The following is a 22,987-nucleotide window of genomic DNA, read 5'->3' on the forward strand; positions in this document are numbered from 1 at the left end:
GCCAAACATCCACAAAACGAAAGCACGCTATCTTTTTTGCATCCGTTTTCGACAACTTCACATATCCTTTGATTTTTTATTCTCTTTACATATAAACTAGAATATTTCGATTACATTTCACAGGACAGCGGTTATATAATAAATAAAATGAAAAAAAGAGAAAGGAAATGTGATTTCCAGCAGATTACATACAAACATGTCGAGAGAGAGAGAGAGAGAGAGAGAGAGAGAGAGAGAGTCAAAACACTTAGATTTTCCCGTTCGTCTTGCCGGCCTTCGTAGTGGGCCACTGGTACGAACCCGCAAGGTCGCGGGTGTAGCCGTAGCTGGCCAAGAAGTCGTCCAAGAAGGCAGGGCCGCGGGAGCCGTAAGGATACTTTGCCGGCACGATATCCTTTGACTCGTCGAGGTACTGCAGGAGCGGGGTGAAGATCTTCCAGGACGCGTCGAGCTCGTCGTCGCGGACAAAGTTGGAGTGGTCGCCGTTGATGGCGTCGAGGATGAGGGCCTCGTAGGCCTCGGGGATGTGCAGGTCCGAGAACCGCCGGTTGTAGGTCAGGTCGAGCTCGGTGACCGAGGTCTTCATTGTCAGACCGGGCAGTTTGGTGTTCATCTTGATGTAGACGGACTCGTCGGGCTGGATACGGAGCACGAGCTCGTTACGGGGGATGTCCTTGAAGATTCCCGAGGTGACGTCCTTGTACTGCACACGGACCTCGACCTTGGCCGAGTCAAGGGCCTTGCCGGCCTTGAGAATGAACGGCACACCGTCCCATCGGTCGTTCTTGATGTAGAGCACGATGGCGGCAAACGTCGGGCAGCGCGAACCCTTGGGCACGGTCGGGTCGTCGGTGTAGGAGGGCTTTGTGCCGTCCAGCGACTTGTCGTACTGGCCGATGACGACGTTCTTGGGGTCGATGATGGGCATCGCGCGCAAGACGCGCACCTTTTCGTCGCGGATGTCCTCGGCCGAGAACGAGACTGGCCGCTCCATGGCGATCATGGTGAGGACCTGCAGCAAGTGGTTCTGCATGACGTCGCGGATGATGCCAAACTCGTCAAAGTAGCCGCCACGGCCTTCGGTGCCGAACTTTTCCTTGAAGGTGATTTGCACGGAGGAGATGTGGTTCTTGTTCCATGAGGCGTTGAAGAACTCGTTGCCGAACCGCAGGATGAGGATGTTTTTGACCATCTCCTTGCCGAGATAGTGGTCGATTCGGAAGATCTCGTCTTCACTCCAGATCGGCTGCAGGGCGGACTGCAGTTCCCGCGACGAGTCGAGATCGTGGCCGAAGGGCTTCTCGATAATCACGCGCGCGGATCCGTTGGCAGGGTAGCAGTTCTTCTTGAGGTGCTGGGCGACGGTGGTGAAGACGGTCGGGGGGAGGGCAAGGTAGAAGAGACGGTGGGATTCGGCCTTGCCAGCCTCGATCTCGGCGAGATGGCTGTCGAGTTTCTGGAAGCCTTCGTCGGTGTCGTAGGCGCCGGCGACGTAGGTGCAGATGCCGAGGAAGGTCTCGAGCTTGGCCTTGACCTCGTCGTCGGGAACCTTGATGTAGGAGGAGATGCGCTTCTTGTACTCGGCATCGTCCATCTTTGTGCGGGCGTAGCCGACGATCTTGATGCCCTGGGGCATGAGGCCATATCGGAAGAGTCCAAAGAGGGCAGGGTACTGGAGGGGAGATAGGAATTAGTCACAGGTAATTGAGATTTATCATCAGGAGAGGTACATACGGTTTTCTTCTTTGCGAGATCGCCGGAGGCACCGAGGACGACGATGACAGAGTCAGACGGCAGAGGCGGGGCCCTGGAGAAGAGAGAGAGTTAGCGGAGGTGTTGAGGATGGGTGATCGAGGGGACATGTCCCGATCGTCATATTCGGATGATCACGGGCCGTGTCTAATCAGCAGCCAGAACCCGAGCGAGTTCACTCCAGCCGGCTCTAGAACAATTCAATTGCAGAGTAGATGTGCTGGATAGAGTAAACAGACTGATTGCAAGCAATCAGGAAGAGAGCGGCGGCGGGCGAGGCAGACGGTGGGCTCTGTCGGAAAAGGGTGGGCTTGATGATGAATCGGCTGAATGGAGCAGTCCAAGAGACGGACGAGAGAGAGGAGAGAGGGAAAGCAGAGGGATACACACCCAGACTCGGACTTTGGCTGAGCAATGATAGTGTCAGACATTGCGGAAGGAGATGGAGCGAGAGAAGATGGGGAGAAGGACGAGGAAGCGGAAGGGAAGAGGAAGTGGAAGTGGAAGAGTTGCCGGCAGCGGGCGGGTGCGGGCGAGTTTTATTTGCTTATCCCACCTCGCCGGTTATGTAAGCCACTCTGCAGGCCCTGCGCTCTGGCTGTGTACTGCAAGATTATGGGCAATTGTATTTACTGAATCTACGCACGGAATATCTACAAATCGCCAGTCAATTGACTGTATTCCGAGTGCTGGCGGAGGAGGAAGAGAGCCGGCCGAGGTCTCGACTGGTTAAGTGCCGGCAGAGAGGGCAGATACTCAGCCTGCATTATGGCACAACCGCACAACTTCGCAGTGCACCGGCCAGCACAAAGACGGCGATATGCCGAGCTCGGCTTGGAGCGGTCCGCTCACCATTCTGCCTGCTGAGGGATGGTAAAGGTGCTGGTGGAGAAGAGTTGAGACTAGAATAATAGTTGCTAATAGATATAAACATACACAGATCAATAATCTTCTATTCTCACCAACAACCTCACTTTTCATAGTAATCTCATTGTCTGCTAACAATCCTCATCTTCGCGATAACGCCTGACTCAGCCGGCACGTGATTCTTAATTGTAGGGTTTCTGTACTAACTCCCCCAGAACTACCACACCCAACCTGCTTCCTTTTCTCGTCTGCACCAGCACCTGCACCTGCACTTACACCTCATCTGATCCACACTCAGGCTGGAATACTTCGGCAGACAGAGAAGGACGATCACAGAGAAGTAGACAGATTGTAACAGTTGCTCTTCACTCAGATCACGCGGGCTCGTATAATAATAGCTGCGTGGAGTGGTATCCCGACTCTGCGCTTCATCTTGATCTCTTCTCTTCTTCGGTTCTCCTGCACTCTCTCCGAAAGTACTTCTCACTTCTCAACATCATCGTAAATCTCTCGTCTGTTTGCTGGGTATATGCATACACCACCATCGATATAGCTTAGTGGTGAGCAGGCAAGGCCAGGATTAGCAAGCGCTCGTCAGTGCATGTTTATACACGTCCATCATGGATCAGCAAAGATATAACGAGTATCTTCTGCAGCAACAGCAGCAACAGCAACAGCAACAGCAACAGCAACAGCAACAACAACAGCAGCAGCAACATCAACAACAGCAACAGCAGCTCTACTACTATGATCAGCAGCAACAGGCGCAACAACAACAACCACCACAACAGCAGCACCAGTTTCAATCCGCATACTCCGATTCATACTATGCATCACCGCGCCCAATTGACAACATGTCCCCCGCCCCCACATCTCTACAGCAGCAGCATCTCCAGCAGCAACCCCAGCAGCAAATCTACGACTCCTACCATCTCCCCCCACTATCCCAGCTCGCGATCCCATCCGCATCTCCATCCCCTGCCATGACCTACAACACCGACGACAGCTCGATGCATATCGCTCCATCGCTTGAAGCTGGTGCTCCTGCAATGCAGGCATACTACCAGCAGGGCATGGTGCGCTCCGAGACCCCGATCTCGTCTGGCTACGCTCAGCCGGTGCTAAGGAATCCATATTTCTCTACATATTCATCGCAATCTCCTACTCCTCAACCAGAGCAGGCCCCTCCGCAGCAGCAACAAACTCCTATGCAAATGCAGCAGGAAATACCGCAAGTACTTCAGCAACAGCAGCAGCAGCAGCAGCAGCAGCAGCAGCAGCAGCAGCAACCTCTGCAACAACAACAACCGCAGCAGCAGCTACCTGCCTACATGATGAACTCGAACTACGATGCTCAGGCGCAGCAGCAGTATCAGCAAATCTTCTCAAACGCAGCTCTCTTTGGCGGTTTGGGCGGACCTCCTGCGCCTCCTTCATTTGCTTCATTGCAATCTTCATGGCAGATCAATCAAGGTCCTGCTCCTACCCAAAGTCCTTCTGTAACGCCAGATCAAATACAACAGCATCTGCAGCAGCAACCCCAACCATCAGTCCAGCAACAGCTACCACCAGCATCTGCAGCACCGAAGAAGAAGCGCGCGGCACCTGAACCAACCGCCGCGCCAAAGAAGAAAGCAGCAACCAAAAAAGCCACCGAATCACCGGCCCCGACACCTCCCCCTGTCGAGCTTCCGATCATGTCTGAAAAGGATCCCGTGACGGCGCTACGTATCCGGATCGCGACCGCGTTCAAGAATTTGCTGGATGATAAACCTGCGCTCGTCGACCGGCTGATCGAAATCGGTCTCGCGATCCCGGACGAGGCGTACGGCAAGACCTCGAAGTTTGACCTCCGTGAAACGTACATCACCTACCTCTCCTCGCTCTTAACCTCCGTCAACAAAGACATCTGGCGCATGCTTGCCTCGAACTTAAAATTTCTCGCGCGACTGCGCAACTGGCTTGTGTTTGACTACAAGGCAAACGATTTTGCCAAGGTTGGTTTGCTAGTCGGCATCCTCACGCGCATGTCGCCGAAGATGGATGATTTAGATACTGTCAAGCTTACGAAGCCGCTTGTTCTTGTGAGCAAGAAGGCGGATGGCGCGGTATCTGAGAGTGCAAAGAAGCTTCTCAGTAAAGCATCTGCATCTGGTGGGTCCCGTTCTACTGTTTTTTCTAAAAAGTGGAGTGAAAGTGAATTGCTAACTTTACGAACAGACAAAGAAGACTCCCCGGCTCCTTCTGCGAAGTCATCTGCAGCTTCATCGCAGCTAAACCGAAGTGCGCTTTCGAGTATCAGCATCAAAAAGCGTCCCAAAGCTTCAGATGCTGCTTCCGGTACAGCTACTCCTGCAACTACTGTACATCCTCCGCCATCAACGTCAGCAGCTGCTACAGCTCCATCAGCTACCACCTCAACAAGTTCAGCATCGCCTGCAACAGCCACCTCGTCGTCTGCCTCGACTGCGCCTGCCACTGCGACTACCAGCTCAACGCCGACCACAAGCACGCCTGCCGGCAACAGCGCGTTCTTCCAGGGTTTGCGAAAGCCCGCTGTTTCCAAACCATCCGAACCTGCGTATGCTTCCCCTATTAATATTTATTTCAGTAGATTGTGGATTAACATGGATATAGGAAACCCGCACCCCGAGTGATGTCACTAGTAAGCAGCATGCTCAACAAATCCTCAGACCCAGAGGCCGATAAACCAACCGACTCGAAACCTGCGACGTCGAGCAAACCCAAGCGCAAGAAAAGCGTATCATGGAAGACCGACGCGGATCTCGTCGCGGTGCGGTACTTTGAGTCCGACGTGTCGGAGCGGCCGTCGCGCAAGGACCGGAAGAACGCGCGCGAGCTCGATAAAGACGAAGGGTTTCGGATGGGGCACCGACAGTTTTCGGCGGACGACGACGGTATGGGGGGAAGTGCTGGTGAGCACGAGCCACACGAGGCAGAGGAGAACGAGGTTCTGGAATGGTACGCGCCCGCCGCGATCGATTTTTCGAAATGCGAGAGGTTTGGCGCAGGCCAGGTTTCGCGCAACATGCAGAAGCGGGGAGGGAGTCAACTTGCTGAAAGTCCTGAGAGCGAGGTGCAGAAGAAGCGCGAGGAAGGGGTGCTGGTGGAGATGTACTTCGAGGATTCAGAGATCCCTGATAGTGCGCGCGAGCCGGCTGGTGAGGAGAACGGGCAAGAGAAACAGGAGGAAGAAGAGCCAAAGACGATCGCGGTGCCTGAACGGCTCAAGCTCGAATGGGCAGAATACAAAGCCCACGGCCCTCGTGCGTTGAAACAATCCCACCAACAGCAGACGACACGACCGGCGGAAGAAACCGCAGGTCTGGTGAACCAGCTGACGAACCCGGTAGTCTTGCAACACTTGCTCCCGTTCCTGACGCCCGAGCAGCAGACTTTGAAGCAGGGACTGACACTGTTTTCGTCGGTGTTTCCGCCGACGGAGAACGGGGGCGGGAAGGTTGGGGAGATGAATTACGAGGCGTTGGCGGCGATGTTGAAGGTCGCTGGCGTGGTGTGTCGATAGGTGAAAATTTGTGTTGAGAGTAAAGTAATAGAGAATAGGTTATGCTGTAAGTCCAAGGACGGGTTTAAGGAGGATAGTGTAAAGTTATAGATTAAGAACTACTACATGAATCAAGTATATACACAGGAAAAAGTCATTAACCAGTTATTCTTTAAATCCGTTCATGAATCCGTCAAGCACATTTGTTATACCCGATGATCTAGGGGTCTGGCCTTGCTGAGCAGGCGGAGCGCGTTGCTGGCGATTGTAAGCATATTGAGCATTGAGAGTCGACCTAGGTCGGAGACCCTGAGGACGCTGGCCGGGAGCGGTCGCGTATCTGGAATTCACGAGTTTCGAGTTTCTCGAACTGACAGGCACGAACGGCGACTCGACGCGCATGTTGACGTCGCCGGAGCCGTACACGGAGAGCTGCTCGATGTTGTAGAGCGACGGCGTGAATCTGTCTTTGACCGACTGCCGCGCGACGGTGACGAGGTTCGTGTGCTTTGCGACGATGCCCGCGACCGTCACGCGGCCGTGGCTGAGGTCGCGGCCGGGGTGCAGCATGCGGTACTTTGTCTCGCCGAGCGGGTTGCGCACGGCGCGGTTGGAGAGCGCGTAGGAAAGACCGCCGTTGCCGGCGACGGTGCGGCGGTCGAGGACGGGGTGGGGTACGTACGGCTTTGGCGCGAAGGTAAGCGGTTGGGCGTTGCTGAACTCGGGCTCGCAGTAGAGCGAGTGGCGGGTGAATTGCTTAGGCAGGAGGCTCATTGAGGCCAGAGGACCGGACGAGGCCGAGGCCTCGGTTTCCGAGACGGAGCTGGCGAGGATCTTGTCTTTTCTGAGCTCGTCGAGCGAGGGCACTCGGCCACGCTGTTTCGCTCTGGCTGCAAAGGTAGGCTGCGAGTCGGACTGGATCATCGATCTGATCTCAGACTTGATCGCTCTCGTCACTGCCGATGGATTCGCAGGCTTTTCCTCCGCGCGCGAGACGAGGACCGTCACGGGCACGCCGAGTTCCTCAATCTTTGACAGTGTGCGGTAATAGGACGCACCAGAGTAGAAATCCGTGAACCCCTCCGGCGTATCAATACTGGAGATGACGATATGCTTGAGCTGCTCGTCCTTGCCGGGCAACTTGGGCAGCGGCGACTTGAGTCCAAAGTCACCGCGCTTCTGCGAGTGCGTCGGCGAGGTGATGACCTGCTGGATCGGGTGCCGGCCATACCGATAGTACGGCAGCGGCGAGGGAAGCGACGCAAGCCGCGAGTGGCGGAACACTGATTCGAATGACTGGGCGCTCATCTGTGGGTGTTCTCAGCTGCCTGGTGATTGAATCCTCGGGATTTTTTCTCGTGCAGTTTTCGAGAGAGAAGAGGTCCGGTTTCTGTGCCCCATGATAGTAGAGCACCCTATCCCACGCTTAGTCAGTGATTAGGACGCAAATTGGAGCCGAGCAAAGAAGGTTCTGTCGCGGCTATAAAAAGAAAAGGTGTTGGGAAAGGGTTTGTGGTATCAGCTTAAGCGATACGTAAGCATTCTTTATTTTGTTTACTGTTCGGATGGGATGCGGTGAAGAGTAGAAGGTGTTGCTGTATGTTGTTGTGTAGTAATAATAATTGTAGTTGTATTGTATTGTTATTGTTATTGTTATTGTATTATAATCGTTATTGTATAATAGTATAACCACCCTCAACTGGCCTTCGCGTGAGCTTCTTTAATCGAACCCGTCTGCTCCGACTTTGGCTCTCGGGCCGCGCAGACCCCTTCATTCCTCTCCTCCTCCTCCTCCTCTTCCTCTTCCTCTTCTCTCTTGCCACCTCTCCTCTTCCTCCCTCCTCTCCTCACCTCTCATTCACCATGGCGAAAGTCCTCTCCTCCATCCGCCCGTTCTCAAAATCCCTCTCCTCCGAGGACTCCCAAGCCATCCTGCCCTCGCCGCGTCTCGGCCGGACCAGATCGCGGAGCTATTCAAAAGTCCCCTCAAACTACTCCTACGACGACGACCCGCTCGAAGACTCCTCCTACGACCCCTCCAGCACCCCGCGCATCTTCGCCAGTGCCGACTCCTACTCCACCACAACCTCCTCCTCCCTCTCCTCCCTCGCAAAATCAAACTCCCCGCCGCGCTACGTCTACAAACCTCCCCGCGGCCCATCCACCTCGCCCTCCCGCCCGGCTCCGCTCTCCCGCCCACGCTTCCACTCCTCCTCCTCCGCCTCCTCCTTCCACGGCCGCAGCAAAAGCACAGGCAACCCCTTCCTCGACTCCGCCCCGCTTTCCGAGGATGCCGAGGACACCGACAACCCTTTCCTCACCCGCCGCGAGAAGCGCGCCCACACCGTCTCCGGCTCCCAGCCCGATCTGTCGTTCCTCAGCTCCTCTGCCGAGTACGGCGAACAGGAACACGAACAAGAACAACCTCCCCAACTAGCACCGAAACCGCGAACCCGGCCACGCGCAAAAACCCTCTCCGGCATCTCCTCGCCGCTACGCTCGCCCGAAAGCGAGATTTGGGTAAACTACCGCAACGAGGACCCTTCTGCGGCGCCCGTTCCCGTCTTTGCCGACTACAGCGGCCGCAGTCCCCGCAACGACATGTCTGCAAACCTCCAACCTCCTCCGCTGCTCAGGCCAAAGCCTGATTTACGGAGATGGAAAGCTGAGCATTAGTTCTCTCTTCCTCTCACTCTCTTTACGCCGTTCACGACTCTTCACTTTATGCTTCTCCTCTGTGCACCGCTGCGTATTAGGATTATACGACCAGCCACATATACGCACCGCACTCGGTCTCTTCCTGTCTTTCGTTTTTGTCTTTCACCGTACGAGGGAGTTCTGGGTTTCACTTTTACCTCATCAAGTCATAATGTTCACATCAACCGGTCATTCGTTTTCTCTTCTTTCTTCTCGATATCACCGCACGGAAAACTAAAACTAGCATATAATTACTAAAATTTGGATATATTCAATAAAACTATGGAGAATAAAGTAATAGTAACAAGACTATATTAATAAAGATGACCGACGCCGGAACTGAAGCAGAAAGAAGATGAAATGTGTAGTATACAACAATGCAACATATGTGTATGAGAAGCAGCAAGTAAAATAAAAAAGAAAAGACACTCTAGAAGCCAATGTACTGCTTTTCGCCGAGTCTGCAGAAGAAGAGAAAACCATCAAAACGCGAAAATGAACCCAAACAGGTGTACCAGCAAAAAAATCAAACATAAAAACAAATTAAGAAGCGACAGAGAAAGGTTATATTACAATCGCCTTGATCCACCGCCACGTGCGTTTTCCTTTCCCCCAAATCCCTTTCTCCATCATCCTCATCTCGGCAGCCGTCTCGGCCTCGTATAGATCCATCTCCCGTCGTCCGAGATCGAGATCCATCCGCGCGAGCGGGACCAGCCGCGTCCGTCGCCATAGCTTGTATCCGACAAAACAAATCAGAAACAGCAGAAGCGACACATAACTGGCGATAAAGTACTGCCACTCAAACTTCACAAAGATCGTCATGTCGTTGAAAATTACCAGCAGGATGCACCCTATCAGCCCAAAGTACGCCGTGTATGGCTGGAACGGCGATCGGTACGGATACGCCTTCATATCCCGCTGCACAATATCCGGCCGCAGCTTCAGCCCGTAGTAGAACCGGATATAGCTCAGGCATATGCCAGCCCACACCAGCGTTCCCGGAATCGACGTCAGCCTGCGGATCCAGTAATAAACCGTGATCGTCGTCGAGTTTGGAAACGACACCAAAAACACAACCATCGCAATCGCAAACGTAAACACAACCGACACGTACGGCAGCCCACCCTTCGTACACAGCCCAAAGTACCGCGGCGCCTTGCCCTGGATCGCCATCGCGTACAACGTCCGACTGGACGCGTACAGGTACGAATTACCCGCACTCCAGGCGCAAAACACAAACAAGCACGTCACCACCGACGCTCCCACACACAGCCCTGCGTTCTGCATCGCTATGATCCACGGCGACGAGTTCGACGACGAGTAGCCCTGCATGCTGATCGACCCCACCTGGCAATTGCCGTCCGACGTCGTCGTCATCGTCCAGCTCACTTTCTGTGTCGAGTACTTTGACCACGGCGTAAAAAACCCTGGCAGTGACTGGTTCCCGGCCGCGACGTTCAATCCAACCGCAAACACTCCTAGCATGTACAGCGTGAAGATTCGGAAAAAGATCCGCAGCGTCGCTCGTGGAAGCGCTCGTCGTGGGTGCTTGGCTTCTCCGGCCGTCAACGCGACCAGCTCGGTCCCTGAAAAACTGTATACCGACTGTACCACCGCCGTCCACACCATCAGAAAACGACCGGTCGAACCCTCGATATGGTCTTGCTCGGTCACTTCAAAGTATGGACGGAACGGGCCGTACAAATCGCCTCTTGATGCATCCCAGTCTATATACAAGTTAGCACCTTTTCCACTCTATATCAAGAAAGCCGAACTCACAAGCAAAATCAACGGGAAATACTGTGGTCTTGCCTGTCTCAGGCGAGATATGTCCCCGGTTCAGAGTAAACATGAAGATGATCAACCCCAACAGCAACGAAAGCTTAATTTGCCCAAACACATACTCAATCTCTCCATAGATCTGCACCCGCATCGAATTGATGAAAATAATCACAAACAAAAAGCACACGACCATAACCGCCGGTGCTAGCTTCCAAGGATCGAACGGCGCAAAATATGTGAGCAGCATGGCCGCCGACGACACTTGTGTCGGAATCGCAACCGCGAGCGAAAACCAGTAGCAAAACCCCAGCGCGAACCCGAGGCCGTCGTCTACAAACCGGCTGCCGAACGCAGAGATGCCGCCGGCGATAGGGATGAGTGCCACCATCTCTCCGAACGATACCATGACTGAGAAAACGACCATGCCTGTGATTAAAAAGCCCAGCAACATACCGAGCGGGCCAGAGTTTCCCAGCACTTTACCCGAACCTATAAAAAGACCGTTTCCCAAGACACCGCCGACAGCAATCATCTGGATATGCCGAGTCTTGAGCGTTCGCTTGAGCTCGGTATAACGCTTCTTTGGTGGATGGTAGGCCATGCTGTCTTCGATCGTGTAGTTGCCGTCTACTCCAGGCGCGGTGTCGTCGATCACAAACGTCCCGAGCGAGGACGGGATCGAGCGCGGGTAGTCATAGTCAGACGGCCGGCGGGGGTACTCGAGCACGAACTGGTCGAGGTTGTCGGAGTGCGAGTCGTCTGCCGAGAACGGCGAGGACGAGAAAGTGGTGTGCGCGCGCTTGGAGGCGTGCTCGTCAGAGGTCGAGTCAGGGAAAAGCGAGGCGGTGGTGGTGTGCGATGTGTCGTTGCTGCTGCCGCCGCCGATGTCCTCTTGCTTCTCAAACGGTCGCCGGTGGTGGACGGCAAAGGTCTGGGGGAAAAGGTCCTCTATGGGATCGTCTGCGATTCTGTTCTTTTCGTCATAGTCGTCGTCGACGTTGTCGATGCTGTCGATCGAGCCTAGGTGGACTCGAGTGGGAGCCTGCTGCTGCTGGTCATGGGTGGCTGCTTGAGAGCCGGGCCATAAACCACGCTCACGAATCTCGGCGTCGAGCGCGTCGTCTGAGGACAGCGACGAGACCGAGGGCGTGTACATGCTTCCCGAGGATAGCAGTGCAGCGGCAAAGAAGGACCGACTGGGAGGAGTTCAGGAGAGCGGGGAGGCGGGCACGAGCACGGGGGCGGGGCTGTGGAGGACGGTGAAGAGGAGGACGGGGTTCAGTCGATGGCCGCGGACGGGTGGGTAAAGATGCCGGTCCCGCGATGTGCGATAGCGGCGGGCGTGGCGGGACAGGACGAGTTGACCCAGAAGAAGCTGTGAGGGAAAAGTACTTAGTCAAAGCGTTAAACTGGGACCGGCCGCACGTCTCTCGTTTAGTAACGAACGACAGACTTGCCAGAATCCAAATCTGTCACTTATCTTTATATTATAACTATAAACAAACAATGCGCCAGACCACCGCTTCTCGACCTTCCCGACAGCAGATTTAGGGATATTCGATACTGATTTTACTGTTGTTTTATGTCTTCAGGCGTCTGCGTGTTGCTCGGAGACCTCCTTCCGGCCTCTGCTTCTGGGGCAATCTCGCCAGCAACATATGCCAGCCAAGGATGGTGCTATCGCACGTGACGCGCTAAGATCGGTAGCGCGTCTGCCTACACTGCAGCGGACGCAGGACCGACGAACGCTCCGCGATGCGGACGAAGCAGCTGCGGTGGGGAGGAGAGGGGGAGATTATGGTGATGTGAAACTCGACTGCAAATACAATATAAAGAAACGGGATATTTACTACTTAAGAACACAGTAAATAACATCTACAACAACACCAACACCAACAGCAAACAAAACAATAGCGAAATGTAAACAGTGAAAATTTCCAAAAAGCTTAGTGCGCCCCACTTCCTGGTCCTCTCTCAGATCCATCTTCCGATTCAAATCACCAATCTGCCCCTTGTTTCTCCTATCTCTTCTCTCTCTTCTCGCTGTCCGCTTTTCTAGTGACTGCACAAACATCTTTTCCTGTCAGAAAAAAAAAACAGACTGCCTTACTGTCTGTCTACTGACTTTTCAAATACTCAAGAAAAAAAAATAAAAAGATGCCTCCTATCGGATTTGAACCGATGATCTCGGCATTACTAGTGCCGCGCCTTACCAACTTGGCCAAAGAGGCGAATTTTTATTGAAAAAAATGCCCTGTTCAATATAAACCCACTTTTGTTTCTTAATTCAAGACTGATTTCCAACCTATAGCAGCTGTTTTATGTCTTGTATTGCACTGTAGAGAAGTAGAAAGAAAGCGAAATCAAGGCTGAACAGGATTTTGAGGTAGCAAAAATCTGGTAAGTCTAAAGGCGAGATTTCGGCGATGAGATGGGGTGACCTGTTGTTCGCCGGAGTGAAGTTCTAAACTAATCTCTAGAACCGTCTGAATTTGAGGAGGCAAATAATCATTCAATAGAGAGTCCACATCATGAGATGCCTTTGTCATGCAACAACTGGCGTTGAAAACAATACAAAAAAGACTTTTGCTCTCGGTCCGGCGCCGGCGTGGAAATTACAGCCTCTTTAGACGCGGACGGATGCAGCCGGATGTGACTATTGAACGACGCCCTGCTCTGTTCCCCGTTTGTCTGCGAGCTCTGCCTGCGCGATAAACACAATCTGCGTGCTATTTATAATAAATCGCCCAGCAACATACCGTCACATATCCAGTATTCTCTTCGTCTTCTTTATCGTCTACAACACAAGATCATCGACAGCATAAGATCGCCATAATCGGTGACCTAATCCGAGTCAAGAAGGGGTTTAAGCGGATGACTCGCACGCACGGACTGCGCCGAGCAGCCATCTGAACTTTATTCCAAACAGTTCTGCTGCTGCTTCTTTTTCTTTTTCTCTCTCTCTCGCCTCCCCTCCTCTACCCTTCCCTCCCCCGATCCTCGTCCTCGCTCATGCTTCCGCGTCCATGAAATCCCTTCTCCTCATCTGTCTTGTGCTCTACCAGGCAGTCGCTGTTCTGGCGAGCGGCGTAGGGTGCGTATCCCCCTGGATCATCTCCGATCCCAAATCATCTGCCGCGTCATCTAACTCCTCCTTCTCTCCAGCGTTCATGCTCAGCTAGTCGCCCGCATCCGCCAGCATCTCTCGTCCGAAGACCAGGCTCTTTCAACATACACAATACCAGGTGCCTTCTTCCCCGACGCCTTCTATGACTGCATGGGCCTTTCCGACACCGGCGAGGCCACCCACTGGCCCCCGTTCCTGCTCGCGGCAGCCGAATACTACCACGAAACCTACGTTCTCAGCAATAAGCAAAAAGACGGAGCCGGACTCCGCGCCTTCCTCATCGGTGCTCTCACCCACCAGGTCGCTGACGTCCCATGGCATTCGCTCGGTGTAGATCAGGGTCTGCTCATGGCCCTCTCGCACCGGGAGTTCGGAGGCGACACCCAGAGCGCCCATCGCATTCTAGACACCGGCGGCGATATGATCATGATGTTTCGCATCCTCCGCGCCGCAGGCGATCTAGACTGGCTCACCCAGCGCTGGACAATCCCAAGCGCAGACCTGCTTAACATCTACAAACGCCTCCAATTGTCAGTCTCTCGACCTGCGCTCGAGTACTGCATGGCTCGTGGTGTCGCTGCTCTCGGGGCTGAGGTCAATCTTGCCAGAACTATGTATCCCTCTTACGCAAAGAAGAGCCCGCTGCTGCTCGACGTTCTCGAAGACTACTTTATGGGTGGTCTTCATTCGATCACGGCCTCTATCCTACCCTGTCTACGAAGTTATGAGTCATGGCTCGATAACGGCCCTCCAAAGGGCGTTGATGCGTGGGACATCTGTGAGGTATTTGCTGGTCGTGCTCCGTTCGTGAGATCGGGTGATGCCGAACAAGTCTCATCGACCGTCGTTGGTGACTTGCAGGAATATATCGACGAGATCATTCCAGCTCTAGCTCTTCATCCGTCTGCAGACGGATCCGAGACTTTTATCGAATTTCCGAATGTGATTCTACCAGAACACATGTTAGAAAAGCGTGATCAGACTGTGCTCAAGAGCTCAGATCTCCCAAGACTCTCTCAACCGATTGGAGTTACGCTTTCTACTGGACTATCTGAATCTTTGTTCGGATCAGTGTTTACCGTCGGTGATTTCAGAGGAAGCGATATCGGCCCCTGTCTTGCTGTATCTGCGCCTTACGAGTACTCTGAAGAGACTCAGACCAATGATGGTGCAGTTTACGTTATTCCTCTTGCCGAAATCGACTCCATGTTTTCTGCCTCAAATAGTGTTGACGACCAGTCGGTAAATCTCAAGGACTATCGTATCTCGCCGCCAAGTCTTCCCGCTTTTCATCCTTCCAGACGTGAGATCTATAATCTCACCTTTCCGCGACAGTTTGGTGCATCGATGACGCCAATCAAGCTCTTCAATACTACTCTGCTAGCAGTATCGTCACCAGGAATCTCCTCAATCGACATTTTTGCCGGACCTGAACTCCTGATGACTATCATGCCACCTACACAAGGTAGCACGACCACCTATGGAGGGCGCGGAAGAAAGCTATTTGGAAGCCGTCTGCTGGTGCACGACGTCGATGGAGATGGACTGCCTGAAATTATCGTCTGCGCTCCCCTGTCTGATCTCTCGAGACGAGTGCGAGAGCAAGGTGAGATCATGATCCTCTCTGGCCGTGAGCTGCAGACCGCACTAGCGAGCGGGCTCACGATGGTCGCCATGGACCACGTACGTCTTTCACGGTTTGTGACACCTAAAGAGATCTCCATTCCCGACGACGACCTCGCCAGTAAGCTTTCTCTCGACACCTCTGCGTCCACGTTTGCGGATTATCAGCTTTTTGGCTCGCAAATAGCATTCTCAGAGCAACCAGACAGTATCGCGTACGTAGGCGCCCCTGGTTCCGGAGCCGTATTTGCTTTTGACGCAAAGACAGGAGTTCCGCTATTCGGTATGTTTGCCGAGCTGGGCTCTGTGGCCGGCTACGGCGGCGGCGTGCTTCTGACTGGCAAGATCAAGGGTCTCGGTGAGTGGATTTTGGTCGGCAGCCCAAACGAGGCCGTGCTCGATAGCAAGAACGCTCGGCGGCGGGGAAAGCATGCGCCAGGCGAGTTTGGCCAAGGTGGAGTATGCTATCTTTACGTGCGCCGCGAGGGATCTGACAAGACAAAGCCAAAGCTTGCGGCGTACGTCATCTCCGACAGCTTGAATGAGAAGTTTGTCAAGTTTGGATACGCAGGAACCCCGAAGGATGGCGATCCAAACACTGTCTACATCTCCTCGCCTTTTGCAGGCGCAGGCGAAGGTGCTGTTTGGTTGCTGCCTATCGAAGACGTCGTTCTGGAATTGATTTCACGGGAAGGAACCAAATCTTCAAGACCAGAGCCGGTAGGAGATTTCGAAATTTTCGACAATATCGCATCGATGTCCTCTGAGCAGCCAGGCGACGTCTCGCCTTCTTTGCTATCAACACCTATTATAAGGCTAAAGCCTATGCTATGGGGAACGCGCACCAACAATCAAATCGAGTCGTGGTTTGGAAAATCAGTTGCTTCTTACGCTGATTTCCTGTTTGTGAGTATGCCGCATCTAGGCTTTGGCCAGCTAGGTGATCGTACTAGCGCTGGAAAAGGTTTGAACGCCGGAGGTGTTAGTGTGTACAAGTTGTGATGTGAGGAAACAACGGGGTTAAAAAAATGGGTTAAAAAAAGTTGGTATGGGTGGGTGGATAGGAGTGAATATTTCCATAGAGAAATGGATGGGCATTGGGTTTAACGGATTGCATTTTATTCTTATTCGGGCAAATTATTTATTTATCATTTATTATTCTTTTGTATTCATTTTAAACGTGTATTCATATTGAATTGTGAACAGAGTATTCTTTCACGCGCTAAATCGTGAACAAAATATTCTTTACGCGCTGCTCTATTTGGAAGAAAAACGCGTTTACACGCGTCATGCTTAGGGTTTAGTTACGCTCGGAGAAAGAGAACTATCACCGAAAGATCGTCCAGTAAATAGAAGCACACTCCTCAGTCTAGATGATATAGCGACACAACGAATGATTATTGCAGCAGATCGGTAATCCGGCAAATTACACCATGCAGCGGTCTCGCTCGAACTCGGCCTCGAGCACTTCCTCGTCGTCGTCCTCAGCTTCAAAGAGAGCTCGCCACTCCGACGCCAACCAGCAGCAGCCAGATCCATCTACATTCCCACCATATTTCCGCCGTCTGGACCAACTTCACCGATCACTCAACACGCTCTATACGTTTTTGTCCTCGCGCAAGAATGTGCCACCGCTGCTGAGCACGTTCCAGGCGTCGATCAAGGATCTACGGATCGAAGACGCGGCGGCGATGAAGTGTCTTGTTTCTGATACCATCAGGTTCGAGTACGTCGACGAGCTCGAGCTGAGCTTGTACGCGGACCAGGTTGTGAAGGAGAGACTCGGTCGGGACACTGGAAATGATATCTTCAACATTACCGAAAACGACGGCGACGCGGACGGCGGACGGAAGAAATACGCTTTGATATTCGAGTTTGTGGAAACCATGAAGAAGTCAACTGCCGACGGCGGGGTCAAGAGCCGCGAACTCAAGGGTCCAGACGCGATCCGCATGCCTACGTTTTCGACTGCGACCATGACGAAGCTGATCACCAAGCGCAACAATCGGTTCACGACCGTGCTCGCAAAGTATCTGAACTCATGCGTTGAGAAAGCTGTCGATCCCGAGTTGGAGTTCAAGGATAGACTGAAACGGTATATCCCTGTCGAGCCGGCACCTGAAAGGCAGGATCATGAGCGAAGGTTGCAGACTAGTATCCCAGAGTATGTTCCTTCGAAGAGAGACCCGATACCTACGATCGTCAGCCAGTTGACTGCCGACGAAGGATATTGCGGACAGCTGGTTGATGAAGGATGCCGTGTGCTTCCCGCTCAAAAGGCTGAGTTTGGTACGATTCTTCCTGCTATTGTGTTAATGACTCCACTGACTGAACGAGCTTAAAGGGACTCTGAATTTCTCAATATCCCAGCAACTAGCCGACGCTCTCTACACCTCAAGCCGAATCACCTCGTTCTTCACCCACCAAGCCGACGCCCTAAACGCACTACATGATCACAAAAACGTCATCGTTGCTACCGCCACTTCGTCCGGAAAATCACTAATCTACCAAGTTCCAGTCCTGACCGCTCTCGAGTCTGATCACCGCGCTACAGCAATCTACATCTTCCCCACCAAGGCGCTCGCACAAGACCAGAAACGCGCCCTGCAGTCGATCCTGAGCCTGATTCCAAATCTCTCCGATGTAGTCGCCGAGACATTCGACGGAGACACACCCAAGGAGGAACGTGTCCGAATTCGCGAGTCTGCGTCTGTTTTGTTCACGAACCCGGACATGCTCCATGTCACAATCCTGCCCTCGGCTGTAAACAGTCCCAGCTGGCGCGAGTTTTTCCGCGCGCTGCGGTTCGTGGTTGTGGATGAGCTACACGTTTACGACGGCGTGTTCGGATCGAACGTCGCGTTCGTCATGCGCCGTTTACGTCGGATCTGTGCGTTTCTTGGAAACGAATCGGTGCAGTTCATAAGCTGCTCGGCGACCATCGGGAATCCTGCAAACCATATGGCGAAAGTATTCGGTATCTCCCAAGATTCTGTCACCGTGATTTCAAACGACGGGTCACCCGCAGGCGAGAAACACTTTCTTTCGTGGAACACGCCGTTCAAGGTCCCAGAGGACAAATCATCCGGTCGCCGCAGCGAAATCAACGAAGCCGCGCGGCTGTTTGTCCAGCTCGTGCTCCGCGGCGTGCGCACGATCGCGTTTTGTAAAGTGCGAACGCAGTGCGAGATGATGATGAAAGCCGTTCGACAGGTTCTCGAATCGCTCTCGCGTTCCGAGATGTGCGATCGCGTTGCCAGCTATCGGGGAGGGTATACGGCTGCCGAGCGTCGCCGTATCGAAAAAGACATGTTTGAAAGCAGATTACTCGGTATAATCGCCACCAACGCACTAGAATTGGGCGTCGACATTGGCAGTCTTGACGCAGTGATCATCCTCGGCTTCCCGTTTTCGATTGCGAATCTCCGCCAACAAAGCGGTCGCGCCGGTCGACGGAACCAAGACTCACTCACGCTCCTGGTCGGAGGATCGTCGCCTGTCGATCAGCACTACATGATCCACCCTTCTGAGCTGTTTGACAAGCCAAACGCAGAAGTTGTGCTCGATATCGACAACCAATTACTACTCGAATCACATTTGCAGTGTGCTGCGTTCGAGATCCCGATCTCGATCTCGGAAGACGAACAGTACTTTGGACCGCGTATAGCAGAGCTGGCCAGTACACGGCTAAAGAAGCGAGAAAAACTGAAAGAGTCCGACCCGGAGCTCTATGATTGTCACCCGCGCTTTCTACCGTGGCCTGCAAAGGACGTCGCCATCAGAGATATCGAGGATGAGGTCTATGCGGTAGTCGATATCACAAACGGTCGTAATGTCGTTGTTGAGGAAATTGAGGCCTCGAGGATTACGTTCACCATCTACGAAGGTACCCTTCTTTTAATTTTTGTTATTTGCAATAAGTAGAAAAGCTGCTGACGCTGATTTAGGCGCGATTTATATCCACCAAGGAAAGCCGTATATCGTGCGCGACTTCAACGCAGACGAACGAATCGCAAAGATCGAGCGCACGTTCGTGGACTGGACCACATCCCAACGCGATTACACAGACGTCGACGCGATCGAAACGCACGCAATCAAACCAATCTCGTCGACCGCAACTACTACCACCACCCAAATATTCGACCCCACGCCCGCTACTACAATCACCCATTCACAGCAGGTCAACTACGCATTTTACGGAAACGTGAAGGTCACCTCCATCGTATTCGGATACTTCAAAGTTGATTCGCACAACCGCATCATTGACGCAGTCGATGTCTCCACCACTCCCCCTGTCGAGAAATACACAAAAGGGTTCTGGATCGACGTCCCCCGCCGCGCGCAGGAAATCATTCATGCCAAACAACTTCACCTCGCCGGCGCAATCCACGCGGCCGAGCACATCATCATCGGCATGAGCTCCGCCAGCGTGGTTGTGATGGCCACGCAGAACGATTTACACGCGGAATGCAAAGCTCCAGAGAAGGAATTCTCAACCAGAGACACGCAGCGCAAACGGCCCGCTAGACTTACCTTCTACGACGCCCACAGCGCCGTCAAGAGCTGGCGCGCAAACCAGCACTCCACCCTTTCCGGGTCTGAAATCAATGGGACCGGGCTTTCGCGCAAGGTCTTTGAGTTCATCGAGGACGTCATCGCTATGGCTATCGAGCGCATGGAAAGCTGCGGATGCGACTTTGGATGCCCGGAGTGTATCGTCACCACGAACTGCGCAGAGTCAAATGCCGTGCTGTCGAAAGTCGGCGCGATCGTGATCTTGAAAGAGATGCTGAGACCGGGCTCGGTAGACCCTGCGACCGTGCCGGAGGGTCCGGAAGGAAATCTGCCACCGGGAAGTAATAGGATCGAGACAATCGCGCCAGTCACTGAAACCGTAGCGCTCGCAAAGGATCTAGAGATTTTGGGTGCCCGCGAAATAAGTAGGGATCCTGCTGATTTATTCACTGTCAAGGTAGAGGAAGAGGAACCGCGTAAGATTGAGAGTGGAAGCCACGACCAGCCTTTCGTCATTACTTAAAGTCATTCATAATGCTATTTCTCATTTAGTCATACATATCGGGGTTTAAAATATACATCATGTACATGTAATAATATCGAATTCTCGCATCTCTCTCATGCCTCAGACAACAGATCTCCCCGTGCGGCAAACACATCCGGCCCTCTATACCCTGTATCCGCAAAATCATCCTCACCATCTTCCGCCGCCGAGCTCGTGACATTCATCTGCTGAGTCATCACCGGACCGTCCGAAAACGCCCGCCGTAACGCAGGCGACTGCTCGAGCTGCTTGGCCTTGGTGCCTTTGAAGATCTGGTTGACCGGGCGCATATAGATCGATGCAAGAGATCCGATGTTGAGCGTCAACTCTTCCAAAGTCTTGTCATCTAGCTTGTCGCTTTCAACAGTCACCGCAGGCTTTTCGCCCATCACGATCTGGCGCGTGAGGTCGGCGTTGCCAGATGATGAAGACAGTAGTCGCCAATACATGTACCCACGGTCGCGTAGGTCCGGGTTGTCGGTCTCCTCCGTGGCCCATTTCAGAACCTGGAGCACAAGCTCTTGACCTTTGGCTGGCCGCTGCACAAATAGCTTGACTGTTGCAGTCAAAAGAGCGAGTTGCACCTCGATAGTCTCTTCTTTGAACGTGAACAGGAAATCGTCCAAGATCTCGTCAGAGTTCTCGATTCGGTCTGCGTACTGACCAATGATCCAAATCATCGCCGCCTTCGCTTCTGGCTCATCGAGGGAATCCAAATTCTTGCATAAGACGGTGATGATCGACTCGTACTTGTTGGGGTATTTCCGGAAAATATTCTTGATGACGATCGTCGCCTCCTGCACGATGTATGATACGCGCGTAGCGACAAGGTCTAGCAGAGTATCGATGCAAGCACGCGCGGAGCCCTTGATCTTGATCGCCAGCTTTCCAATCGCACGCACAGCCTTGCGGACAAACTGAACGTCAATCTCAGAAGCGTACTCCCTCAGCTCACGCAGGATCTCAGGCATGTTCTCCTCCGAAGCGAGCAGGAAGATGATTTCGAGCTTGGAGACTTTGATATAAATCGGGTCGTTGTACTTGCAGAAAAACACTTTAATGTTGTTCTGAAGAATGTATGGGTACTGCTGCAATATCAAGAAACAGTTCCTGAGCGCGACGTACTGGATCTCGTAGGGCTTCGATAGTAAGGTGACCAAGGGAGGGCCAAATCTTCGGACAAGCATGTCGACGGCAGAATCGTCGCTGATGTAGTTTGTCAGATAGATCATAACCCGAATGGTTCCGAGGATCACAGATGCATTGGAGTGTGCGAGTCGAGGAGATAATCGCTCGGCCATCAAGAGCGCCTCGGCGGTATCTTGCGGAGTATAAGACATCAGAGCTGTTAGGATGTAGGTTTGGGACCATTCGTTGCAGTCGGGTAGAATCTTGATGAGTTTGCTCGCATCTTGATATCCAATCGCCAGTTTCATTCCATCAGACTTATCAGTAATGTCGGACAGGGCTGCTAAACCTGCAGACACAACGGTAGGATTGCTGTCTACAAGCAGCTGATTTACGCTCTCGATGAGGCCCGACTTCTCTACCAGATTCGGATCGGCCGCCCATAGCTTTGCCACGCCAAACGCAGCAGTCTTTCTGACATATGGATCTGAGTCGCGCAGGAGATCCTGTAGGGGCTCGACAATGGCTCGCGCGTATGTTCCGAGCGGAACGCAGGACATGGTGCGAAGCGCGAGAGCTCGGATTAGGGGCGATCGGTCGTTGATGTCAGAAAGGAGTGTTGAAAGAGCTTTGTTTGCAAGATCTGGTTTGACCCTGGCGTAGTTTATCAGATACAGAAAGCACCTAGAGACAATAACTTGTTAGATCACTGAGGAGAAAAGGGGGTTGAGAGAGGAGTGCGCACATTTTCTTAATCTCTAAACTGTCGACGTTCATGCACTCCAAAATGTCAGGAAACAGCTGAATCATTTCATTATTGTTCATCGTCATATTGGCAACAATTCGTTTGAGAGTCGTCTTGCGCCTCGCAAAGTTCTTGTCCTTTTTGTCGGATTTGAGCTCGACCCGGAGCTCGGCGGCTTTTCCCTGTGAAAGTTATACGCATCAGCGATTGTCCGGTAGGATTCCCATATCGAGATCAAAAAGAGATGGTTGAGGCAAATAAACGTACTTTGGCGAAGAACTTGGCGTCGCTCATATTTGTAATGCTGCTAGTACGCAGTGATTGATAGTGATTGAATATTTATACCGCGAGCACCCAAGCAAGAACTCGCTACCACGACACCCGAGATTCCGTCAAACAAGTACTTCAGGTTCCGTTCGAGATCAGCGAAGAGCCATCAATGGGCAGCTCTTGGGAAATGCAGGATATCAAAGGAATCGACCGGAGCTCATCAACTGCCGACTAAACCCGGAGACGCGGCTGCGCTGTTTCCTGGTCTCACGTGAGGGTCGAAGTCTGGGTTTTTAGTTTAGTGTTGGGCTCAGGACTATAATAAACTCGCCCACATTTGGATCACAACCTACAGCCGCACCTTTACTCTGTTCAGCAAATGTAAACATCTCTTTCTTTCTCCTGTTT

The 22,987-nt window shown here is 52.8% G+C and overlaps 9 protein-coding genes and 1 non-coding gene across 10 annotated transcripts; 4 read left to right on the top strand and 6 right to left on the bottom strand.

Moving 5' to 3' along the window:
- Positions 1–201: 201 nt before the first annotated feature.
- Positions 202–2,270, bottom strand: BZA70DRAFT_274217 (glucose-6-phosphate 1-dehydrogenase-like protein). Its single transcript, XM_064911946.1, has 3 exons — positions 2,143–2,270; positions 1,735–1,807; positions 202–1,672 (listed from the first exon to the last, which is right to left on the bottom strand). The coding sequence occupies exons 1-3, from the start codon at positions 2,181–2,183 to the stop codon at positions 248–250; spliced, it is 1,539 nt and encodes a 512-aa protein (XP_064771647.1). The 5' UTR covers positions 2,184–2,270; the 3' UTR covers positions 202–247.
- Positions 2,271–3,885: 1,615 nt separating this feature from the next.
- On the top strand, positions 3,886–6,231 carry BZA70DRAFT_274220 (uncharacterized protein). Its single transcript, XM_064911947.1, has 3 exons — positions 3,886–4,773; positions 4,840–5,200; positions 5,257–6,231. Exons 1-3 carry the CDS (start codon positions 3,951–3,953, stop codon positions 6,164–6,166), a joined length of 2,094 nt encoding a protein of 697 aa, XP_064771648.1. The 5' UTR covers positions 3,886–3,950; the 3' UTR covers positions 6,167–6,231.
- BZA70DRAFT_274221 (mitochondrial ribosomal protein MRP51) lies at positions 6,232–7,870 on the bottom strand. Its single transcript, XM_064911948.1, has one exon. It carries the CDS (start codon positions 7,451–7,453, stop codon positions 6,311–6,313), a length of 1,143 nt encoding a protein of 380 aa, XP_064771649.1. The 5' UTR covers positions 7,454–7,870; the 3' UTR covers positions 6,232–6,310.
- A 12-nt stretch (positions 7,871–7,882) lies between these two features.
- On the top strand, positions 7,883–9,131 carry BZA70DRAFT_274222 (uncharacterized protein). The gene has a single exon (XM_064911949.1). It carries the CDS (start codon positions 8,009–8,011, stop codon positions 8,819–8,821), a length of 813 nt encoding a protein of 270 aa, XP_064771650.1. The 5' UTR covers positions 7,883–8,008; the 3' UTR covers positions 8,822–9,131.
- Positions 9,132–9,406: 275 nt separating this feature from the next.
- On the bottom strand, positions 9,407–11,015 carry BZA70DRAFT_233131 (component of the sps plasma membrane amino acid sensor system; the record flags this gene model as incomplete). The annotated part of the gene is made up of 2 exons (XM_064910249.1): positions 9,407–10,572; positions 10,625–11,015. The coding sequence occupies 2 exons, from the start codon at positions 11,013–11,015 to the stop codon at positions 9,407–9,409; spliced, it is 1,557 nt and encodes a 518-aa protein (XP_064771651.1).
- Positions 11,016–11,057: 42 nt separating this feature from the next.
- On the bottom strand, positions 11,058–11,249 carry BZA70DRAFT_232125 (uncharacterized protein; the record flags this gene model as incomplete). The annotated part of the gene is made up of 1 exon (XM_064910243.1): positions 11,058–11,249. A coding segment is annotated over one exon (192 nt), but the record flags the coding sequence as incomplete, so codon positions are not given.
- Positions 11,250–12,785: 1,536 nt separating this feature from the next.
- Positions 12,786–12,858, bottom strand: BZA70DRAFT_t13. Its single transcript has one exon. It is a non-coding gene; the product is annotated as a tRNA-Thr (tRNA).
- Positions 12,859–13,608: 750 nt separating this feature from the next.
- On the top strand, positions 13,609–16,715 carry BZA70DRAFT_274227 (uncharacterized protein). The gene is made up of 2 exons (XM_064911950.1): positions 13,609–13,721; positions 13,793–16,715. The coding sequence occupies exons 1-2, from the start codon at positions 13,654–13,656 to the stop codon at positions 16,377–16,379; spliced, it is 2,655 nt and encodes an 884-aa protein (XP_064771653.1). The 5' UTR covers positions 13,609–13,653; the 3' UTR covers positions 16,380–16,715.
- BZA70DRAFT_274229 (DEAD/DEAH box helicase) lies at positions 16,716–20,418 on the top strand (the record flags this gene model as incomplete). Its single annotated transcript, XM_064911951.1, has 3 exons — positions 16,716–17,666; positions 17,722–19,263; positions 19,325–20,418. Exons 1-3 carry the CDS (start codon positions 16,811–16,813, stop codon positions 20,413–20,415), a joined length of 3,489 nt encoding a protein of 1,162 aa, XP_064771654.1. The 5' UTR covers positions 16,716–16,810.
- On the bottom strand, positions 20,419–22,889 carry BZA70DRAFT_274232 (AP-2 complex subunit beta). The gene is made up of 3 exons (XM_064911952.1): positions 22,577–22,889; positions 22,310–22,491; positions 20,419–22,248 (listed from the first exon to the last, which is right to left on the bottom strand). Exons 1-3 carry the CDS (start codon positions 22,601–22,603, stop codon positions 20,511–20,513), a joined length of 1,947 nt encoding a protein of 648 aa, XP_064771655.1. The 5' UTR covers positions 22,604–22,889; the 3' UTR covers positions 20,419–20,510.
- Positions 22,890–22,987: the final 98 nt, after the last annotated feature.

Source organism: Myxozyma melibiosi, assembly GCF_037950935.1.
Source record: "Myxozyma melibiosi strain Phaff 52-87 chromosome Unknown BZA70scaffold_1, whole genome shotgun sequence".
NCBI classification, from domain to species: domain Eukaryota; kingdom Fungi; phylum Ascomycota; class Lipomycetes; order Lipomycetales; family Lipomycetaceae; genus Myxozyma; species Myxozyma melibiosi.